The sequence below is a fragment of the Triticum aestivum genome, chromosome 3B (genome assembly GCF_018294505.1).
Source record: "Triticum aestivum cultivar Chinese Spring chromosome 3B, IWGSC CS RefSeq v2.1, whole genome shotgun sequence".
NCBI classification, from domain to species: Eukaryota; Viridiplantae; Streptophyta; class Magnoliopsida; order Poales; family Poaceae; genus Triticum; species Triticum aestivum.
This window is the reverse complement of record NC_057801.1, coordinates 794,797,545-794,806,252: the sequence shown is the minus strand read 5'-3', so window position 1 is coordinate 794,806,252 and position 8,708 is coordinate 794,797,545. Positions and strand designations below refer to the sequence as shown.

At 46.1% G+C, this 8,708-nt stretch overlaps 1 protein-coding gene across 1 annotated transcript; it reads left to right on the top strand.

Annotated features, from left to right (window-relative positions):
• The first annotated feature begins 5,760 nt into the window (after window positions 1–5,760).
• Window positions 5,761–8,066, top strand: LOC123067931 (desmethyl-deoxy-podophyllotoxin synthase). Its single transcript, XM_044490505.1, has 2 exons — window positions 5,761–6,769; window positions 7,431–8,066. The coding sequence occupies exons 1-2, from the start codon at window positions 5,879–5,881 to the stop codon at window positions 8,064–8,066; spliced, it is 1,527 nt and encodes a 508-aa protein (XP_044346440.1). The 5' UTR covers window positions 5,761–5,878.
• Window positions 8,067–8,708: the final 642 nt, after the last annotated feature.

The following is an 8,708-nucleotide window of genomic DNA, read 5'->3' as shown; positions in this document are numbered from 1 at the left end:
TATATATATATATATATATATATATATATATATATATATATATATATATATATATATGCGGTACTACGTACGAGAAAATCTATTTAATATATATGCATAACGTGTACAATTTGTAGTATCGTGAAATACCAGCAAACAAAAAAGAATTAAATGGAAAATAAAGCCAAATTAAAAACACAAAATTAAAGCAAAAATTTAAAAAAACACCCAAACATTTAGTACTGGTTGGTGTTACCAACCGGTACTAATGTCCTACACGCACACGGGCCTGGCTCGTGCCACGTGTTTACACTTTAGCACCGGTTCGTGACGAACCGGTACTAAAGGGGGGGGCCTTTAGTCCCCACTCTTTAGTGCCGGTTCGCGAACCGGCACTAAAGGCCGTCACGAACCGGCACTAAAGCCCGGTTCTGCACTAGTGCTAGTTTACGGGAGAAAACACGCCTGGGCCACCAAACGGACTAATACGGGGCCGAGTTGGATGGCATAACTTGTCCGGATACCGCGGTTCGGGCGTATGTGGATGGTTTGTGGGTCGCTGTTGGAGATGCCCTCTCTAAGAGCAACTCTAGCAGACCCCGTATATGTTGCGAACCCGCAAAATTCCGGTGAGTATATGGGCCTGGCCCAATTTTCTGGCCAGAACAGAGCCCATATACTGGCCCGGCCCGTAAAAGTTTTTACCGCGGCCAGCAAACCACCACCCCCCCCCCGAAGCAATATATTTACGGGTTCGCGGGCCAGATACGGGTCGAAACCCTATCCCCCCGCCGTCGTGTTTCGCCGCAATTCCCCACTCCCCCTCACATTTCTCGCCGCCGGTGAGCCCCGTTCCGCCTCCAGCCATGATGTGGGGCCACATGTGGAGCTCCAGTCGCGGCTTCGGTGGCAGCTTTGGCGGGGGCGGGGACCCCGAGCACGAGCGGCGTGTCCGCTCGGACGGCTTGAGGAAGCATGTGGCGAGGAAGTGGACGAACAAGGGCCTCGAGCCGTCGCGGACACTCCTCCGTCGCGAGACGGAGGAGTACGACCATCGGCACGGGCGTATGCCCTCCTTGGCCGCGGGCTCTTCCCATCCCGCGAGCTCTTCCTCTTCGGGCGCGCCGCTTCTCCCCGTGAAGAGGGTGTGGTCGGAGGAGCCGGAGGACCGCGACCTGGTCGCCATCAAGAAGGAGCCGCAAGATCCCCCACCCCCCTCTAGTAGTAGTAGAAGAAGAATGTAGAATGTATGATCTTGTAGTATGTGATGAACTACTGTATGATCATGTAGTATTTGATGAACTAGTGTGGTTACAATTTCTCCTGCGAAAGTTTTTTTTTCAAATTATACAGTTTCATATACGGGGTCTACTCTGCCGTGCACGATTTCGACCCGCCAATCAGTTCTTCATCGAACTGTAAACGCCTTATGCGGGTCGCGGTTTTAAGGGGTCTAGTAGAGATGCTCTAAGTTTCTTTGGGGTACACCCCCATTTTGTTCCAAGCCACACAATTGTGATTGCCACGATCAATGCTTTGACATTTGGTGTGGGTCGATATATAGAGCATCACTTATTTGTGACATGAAGTACTATTATGTGGATCACCGCTAACTTCGGATCGATTATTCCAATAGATAGATAACAAGGCGTTGGACACGATTGCTTCGTTGACTTAGTAACTTGCATGTCATGGCAAACCCACTTGCACACAAATATGTACATCTAATGTATGTGTCAGTGCTCATGTAGCATATATATTATGTACAACAATTTTATACTGGAAGTATGTACTCTTACTCCCTGTATCTATATAGCTAGTAGATCCTGAGCCGGCCGGTAGTTGTCGATTTTGATCACGATTTGATCATCTCTCCCGCAATGCGTTGCACATTGATTACCGCACTACCCCACCCACCCTCTATCGGTCACCTAGCGGTTAGGCTGGTCACAATGAAAAGAATCACAAACTAGTATCATGTATATGATACTAGTCTATATATTATCTCCACAATATATAGTATTGTAACTTAATTTTGCAATGACATCATTTATTGCCATGCATGACACATACTAGTACATTTAATATGATACGATATAATATCATGATACTCAAGACTCTTTTTTCTCATTTAATTATGTGTCATCTTAGCAAAAATGCCTACTTAGTTGACATGCATGATATTATGTATGATACTCCAATTATGAGGACAGTTGGTTCTTCCGGAGAAGTTTATATACCGCTTAATTACTGCCACTGCATTAGTGAGCTTTTGACAGGCCTGCAGAGCCCTAATATAAGGTGAATGATTTCTATAGATAACTAATAAATTGTGTTACGTTGACATAGGAAGCTGAGATGCAGTACAACAACTTGTTATACATGTGCATTTTTTTTTGCGGAAAAACTTCCAATCTATTCATCTTCAATCATGGCAGTACAATGAATACCAGAAATAAAAATTACATCCAGACTCGTAGACCACCTAGCGACGACTACAAGCACCGAAGCGAGCCGAAGGCGCGCCGCCGTCATCGCCCCTCCATCGCCGGAGTCGGGCACAACTTGTTGTAGTAGACAGTCGGGAAGTCGTCGTGCTAAGGCCCCATAGGACCAGCACCCCAGAACAACAAGCGCCGCCGATGAAAAATAACGTAGATCAGAAGGGTCCAAACGGAAGACACACGAACGTAGACGAACAACGACGAGATCTGAGCAAATCCACCAAAGATAGATCTGCCGGAGACACACCTCCACACGCCCACCAACGATGCTAGACGCACCGCCGGAACGGGGGCTAGGCGGGGAGACCTTTATTTCATCTTCACGGAGCCTCCGCCATGTCACCTTCCTGAGTAGGACACAAACCCTAACAAGATTGAAAAAACGACTATAAACGGAGCCCTCCCGCCGGTCCTTGCCAGGATCCACCGCGCCTCCATGGCCCTAGGGCCACCGGAGACGAGGCGGACCTGCGCCGGCGCCGGCGAGAGGCACAAACCCTAACTTTCTATCTTGAAGGAGGAGGAGGAGGCGGAGGAGGAGCCCTGGCTCTAGGTATTAACGACTAGTGACGCGTGATACATGTTATACATGTGCATTTATTCGAATGTGCATCCCAAGTTAGTTCCAGCAAACGTACCACATGACTTTTTTTTTGCGGGACTTCGATATATGGAAGATTAGCCAAAGAACATTAATAGGCCCCGACGCGTCGGCCCAAATTTTTGCCGGCAACACGATCCTTCGATCTGACGCCCCACAGCCGTGGGGTCTGATCTCGCCTCCCCCTTTGAGTCGTCTCCTTCCTCTCAACACATCCCTGAAAAAATCCCCAGACAGCAGTCTAGGGCATGTACAATGGTTTAATCTCTACCTAATAATAAAGCAAGTTGGGTTTCTTTCGTCCGTCATTCACTTTTGCAGAAAAACCCCCCGCATTTTCTATAAATTAACCCGCAGTACACACTTAAGGCACAGCCAAACCGTTATTTTACAGTTTTACGGAAACCCCCCTGATGTCTTAGATAATTCACCCGCGGATCATATATAAGTCAAACAAATGTTGTTCTATATTATCCATATCTTTTAAACCGTAACTCCGATTTTAACATGTTATATATGAAAATTGATTAGAAAAATGTGTAGAATCTGAATATGATGTTATTTTTGTTTGTTAAATATTTTTAAAATATTATTTTGAAAGATATTTAAGTCGAACAAATGTTTTTCTTAATTATCCATATCTATTAAACCGTAACTCCAATTTTAACATGTCATATATGAAATTTGATTAGAAAAATATGTAGAATATGAATATGATATTATTTTTACGTATTAAATATTTTAAATTATTATTTTAAAAGCAAACTTGTAACCTATAGGGTACGTTCGTTTTTCTTTCGTACCGCGGCGATCTGGATTGCAAATAAACAACCACTAAAATCATATAGAGACGAAAGAAAACATCGATAATCACACATGAGCACCTCTGAAAAACCTGGCAGGGGAAAAACAACATTCAAACACGCTTTGGTTTGAGTGAACACTGAGGCCACTGCTAGTGAGGGTCAGAAGGAGGATAAGAGGCAACACAAATATGATGCCTCGCTAAAATAAAGGGCATGGACATATTATGGTTATTGGGTTAAGAGTGTGTGTTATTTTTATCTCCCGTTGCAACGCACGGGCTCTTTTGCTAGTACTAATAATGCCATGTAGATGATTATTGAGTTGAAAAACTTATCTAAGAGATGATCTCAAGAAAGATAACCATTCTGTCCATTGCACAAGATCTTGTGACCAAGATACATTATTTCTATTTAATATTAATCACCTCATAAAATTTAAGCAAAAATATAAACATCACTACTCGAATCGAGGAGTTTGTCAGAGTGCCCAGGGCAAAGTGTTTGCCCAATGTAACACTCGGCATACTGGACTCGGTTGGACTCCTGCAGGCAATGGCATGATTGCCAAGTTTTTCTTTTCGCGCACTTGGAAAATCGGGACATTCAACAACGAGTACTTTTAACATGCTCCCTCATACCCCTTTTTTCACATAAGAGTTGAGAAGATAAGACTTAATAGATCACTACTCCCTCCGTCCGAAAATACTTGTCATCAAAATGAATAAAAAGGGATGTATCTAGATGTATTTTAGTTCTAGATACATCTCTTTTTGTCCATTTTGATGACAAGTATTTTCGGACGGAGGGAGTACTTATTCAATGAATATGCAAAGGGGAGGTAAAAGGGGCCATCCTAAAATTTGCCACAACGAGATAAAGGTGCACACCAAACAGAGTAGACATCATCATCACCACGTGGCACAAGTGTTTTGCGGAGTGCACTCGAAAAAGGAGCAAGGTCTTGCTGACTGTAACACTCGGTGAAAATAATTGAATAGGAAAAAAAATTAGGCGGGGGGCTGCTGCTGCTCGGCGAGCTCGTACAGTTTCCCGCGTTCTCTGCTGGCCTCTCGTCAGCGTTGCACCATGGATTGCTATACCATAGAAAAATATTAATATCTACCATAGCAAGTAAATATGATATAAAAATATATATATTTCACAACGCTATAGATCTAATACAGTAGATGCAGAAATATTGTCCAATACATATGACCAAATATTATTAAAAAAATGCAGGAAATACTATGAATTAGACAAAGCAAATATAAAATTAAAAACACTTTGTTTCCATGGGCTGCAACCCAAAGATCTCACCAGAGACACATGCTTCAATGCAACAACGGTGATGATGTGATGTTGCTCTATGGGAGAGGCGGGCAAGCTGCACAACAGCCCATGCAGGCATCAGCGACGCAGCGGCGGGTTGTGGTAACGGGGCCGAGGGCGTTCGTGGTACAGCTGAGCGATTCGCGACCTCCTCGTGCTACAGACTTTTTGAGGGTGTTTGCTTTCAGAGATTTATTGGTTTAGGAACTTAAAAAAGTCTCTATAAGTCCCATCTAAACCAAACAGGAGGGACTTATAGGGACTTAAAGTGGACATTTGGGACTCATGAAATAAGACTCTCAGAGAGAGTCTTATAGGGACTTATAATTGTAATATGATTTTATAGGGACTTATAAGTCACAAGAACCAAATAGGTAGGGACTTTTCAGGGACTTAAGACTTATAAGTTGGGACTAAAAAAAATCCTAGAACTTATGACGGCGAAGAGTGATGCCCTGATGTGGATCCAACGGCCAGGAGCGTCAGATGGGATGCCTAGCTAGTAGCTAGGTGGCTGACATTTTCCCGTCTAACGCTTAGCAGCCGCCATATAAAATATGGTTTTTGTGGTAAGATAAGACCGTACATCCTCTATAAAAGCAAGCCATGCAACCGCTCAATTTGCAACGAGTCGTGGAATTAAAACCCTCAGCCAGAGCATGCAAATAATGGAGGTCGTCTACCTCGTCTTAGCTCTCTTGTCATTGTGCATTGTTCTTCTCTCCAGGCGCTTCCGCAGGCGCTCCACAGCGAACGAGCCTCCCGGGCCGTGGCAGCTGCCGGTGATCGGCAGCCTGCACCACCTCGCCGGTCAGCTCCCCCACCACGCCATGCGTGACCTAGCGCAGCGCCACGGGCCGGTGATGCTCCTCCGGCTCGGGGACGTGCCGACGCTGGTGGTGTCGTCCCCAGAGGGTGCCCTTGAGGTCATGAAGACACACGACCTGGCGTTCGCGACGCGGCCCCTGCGTGCCACAGCAAGCGTGCTCACCAACGGCGGCCGGGACATCGTTTTCGCGCCGTACGGCGACTACTGGCGCCAGCTTCGGAAGATAGCCGTCATGGAGCTCCTATCGGCACGGCGTGTCCTGTCCTTCCGCGCCATCCGCGAAGAGGAGGTCGCCGTCATGCTCCGAGACGTCGCCGAGGCGGCGGCGGCCACGCGACCCGTGGAGATGCGCCCTCTCCTCTCGGCCCTCGTCTCTGACATAACGGTCCGCGCCGTCATGGGTGACCGCCGGTTCAAGGAGCGCGCCGTGTTCCTCAGCACACTCGACCGCTCCATGAAGCTCGTAGCGGGCTTCAACCCACCGGACCTGTGGCCGTCATCCCGGCTTGCTAGCTGGCTCAGCGGGGCCGTGCGCCGCGCCAAGGAGTGCCACGACACCGGGCATTACATCCTCGACACCATCATCCGGGAGCGACTCGAGAGGCGGAGGATGGAAGGTGCCGGAAACCAAGACCAGAAGGACGAGCACTTGCTCGACGTGCTGCTAAGCATGCAGGAGGAGGGCAGACTCGACATGGACGCCGTCAAATACGTCATCTTTGTAAATACTCTCTCCCTCTCTCTCTCTCTCTCTCTCTCTCTCTCTCTCTCCCTCTCCCTTCCAAATTCCTCTTTGAAGTTTCAGTTTTATTATCCTGAGTCATAATAACATACACTTTTACATATTGTATGCTTGTAAAATCGTGACTGGATAGTAAAAATGTTTATTCCATACTTACTACTTTTTAAACACAACTTTACTATATTTTGTATAAAAAATAGTAATTCTGAAATGTCTAAGAAACTAGTTAATCTAGAAGTGTTTTCCTATGCAAGCCATTATTTTAATATTAATTTAAGAGAATTACACCCTACTGTCCAAAGTATGTGTTGCAGTTTTAAACTAAGGTTGACGTTTAAAACTGCGACACTTGTTATGGATCGTAGGTAGTATTACATTGTATACACTTTTTGTACTCTTTTTATAGGGGTACAGAGTAAACTCTTGTAAAAGAATAGAAAAGAATTATAATCTAGTACTGTTGTACTTGCTTGCATAATTGAGCTAATGACTTTTGTAAATAATTATGCTATACAAGTACACAACCGTCAGATAAAAAATAAATCATGTACATGCATCACCGGTATTGAATAAAGAGAAGCTCCCCGACCCTCTTAAGTCTGAAAAATGAAACTCCCTCTACAATCAATGTTTCACACAGGACCTGCTTAGTGGCGGCAGCGAGACAGCTACACTAGAGTGGACGATCGCTGAGCTGATAAGGAACCCAAAGGTGATGCAGAAGGTGACAGCCGAGGTTCGGCAAGCCTTCGAAGCTCGTGGCAGTGTAGCAGAGGACACCCTCGGTGAGCTCCCGTACATGCATCTGGTCATCAGGGAGGCGTTCAGGCTCCACATGCCCACGCCGTTACTCCTCCCGCGGGAGTGCCGTGAGCCATGCCAGATTCTTGGGTACGACGTGCCCCGGGGCACGCAGGTGCTAATCAATGTTTGGGCGATGGGCCGCGATGAGCGATACTGGCCCGGCGCGCCTAGCGAGTTCCGGCCGGAGCGGTTTGAGGGCGAGGCGGCCACCGTGGACTTTAGGGGAACCAACTTCTCCTTCCTGCCGTTCGGTTCTGGCAGGAGAACTTGCCCCGGGATGGCGTTCGGCCTCGCCAACATCGAGCTCGCTCTCGCAAGCCTGCTGTTCCACTTTGATTGGGAGGGTCCACCACGGGAGGAGTTGGACATGGAGGAAGCGTTTGGCATCACGGCACGGCGGAAGGCCGACCTCCTTCTTCGCCCTGTCCTCCGAGTCCCCCTTCGTGGAGTGGACAGTGGAGATGTCCGTTAGCGTACATTCCTTGCTCCCGAATGTGCTTGAAGAAACATCGTCAAAATAAGACTATCCATCATAAATTTATATAATTGCAAGCATGTATACGTTAGAGTGTTGATTTTTAATCTTGTTGTATTGGAGTCTTATTATTGCATGAGCCCGCGATTTGTGTTGGCCGTGAACTTGGTCAAACTCTGGGTTGTTTGCAAGCCATGTGCTCACGTTCACATGCATACTTGGGCTGATGCATGTCTCATTTGTGTGGATACGTTTGAGTGGACGTTATTTCCAGTCTTTTGTACTCTCACCCTCCTAAAATGTTAGCCCTATTTTTTTTAGTGAAACCTTTTAAGTCTGGCCAAGTTTATAAAAAATACCAACATCAGGATTACCTTTTCTATATCAAAGGTTTGCTGAATGATTGCAAGAGCACATTAGTTAGTAGAAGTAGTACAGCTAACATACTGGCATATGCTCTTTCTGCCACAGCTGGCATTGGAAATAAAGATTGTTATTTCAACTAAGCAAGATGCATGGCCCCCTCTGTTACTACTAGTAGGCTTAGTAAATTTGAACTATTATAGGTGTCCCCATACCATTTTATTTTTGACAGATTGGCGTCTCTATATACTCCCCCATTCCACAATATGGTGCATA

Excerpts from the sequence above, each read along its gene's own strand:
- LOC123067931 (XM_044490505.1), top strand. The coding sequence starts at position 5,879 with ATGCAAATAATGGAGGTCGTCTACCTCGTCTTAGCTCTCTTGTCATTG. Across the intron at positions 6,770-7,430 it reads CCGTCAAATACGTCATCTTT|GACCTGCTTAGTGGCGGCAG; the intron begins GTAAATACTCTC and ends TGTTTCACACAG.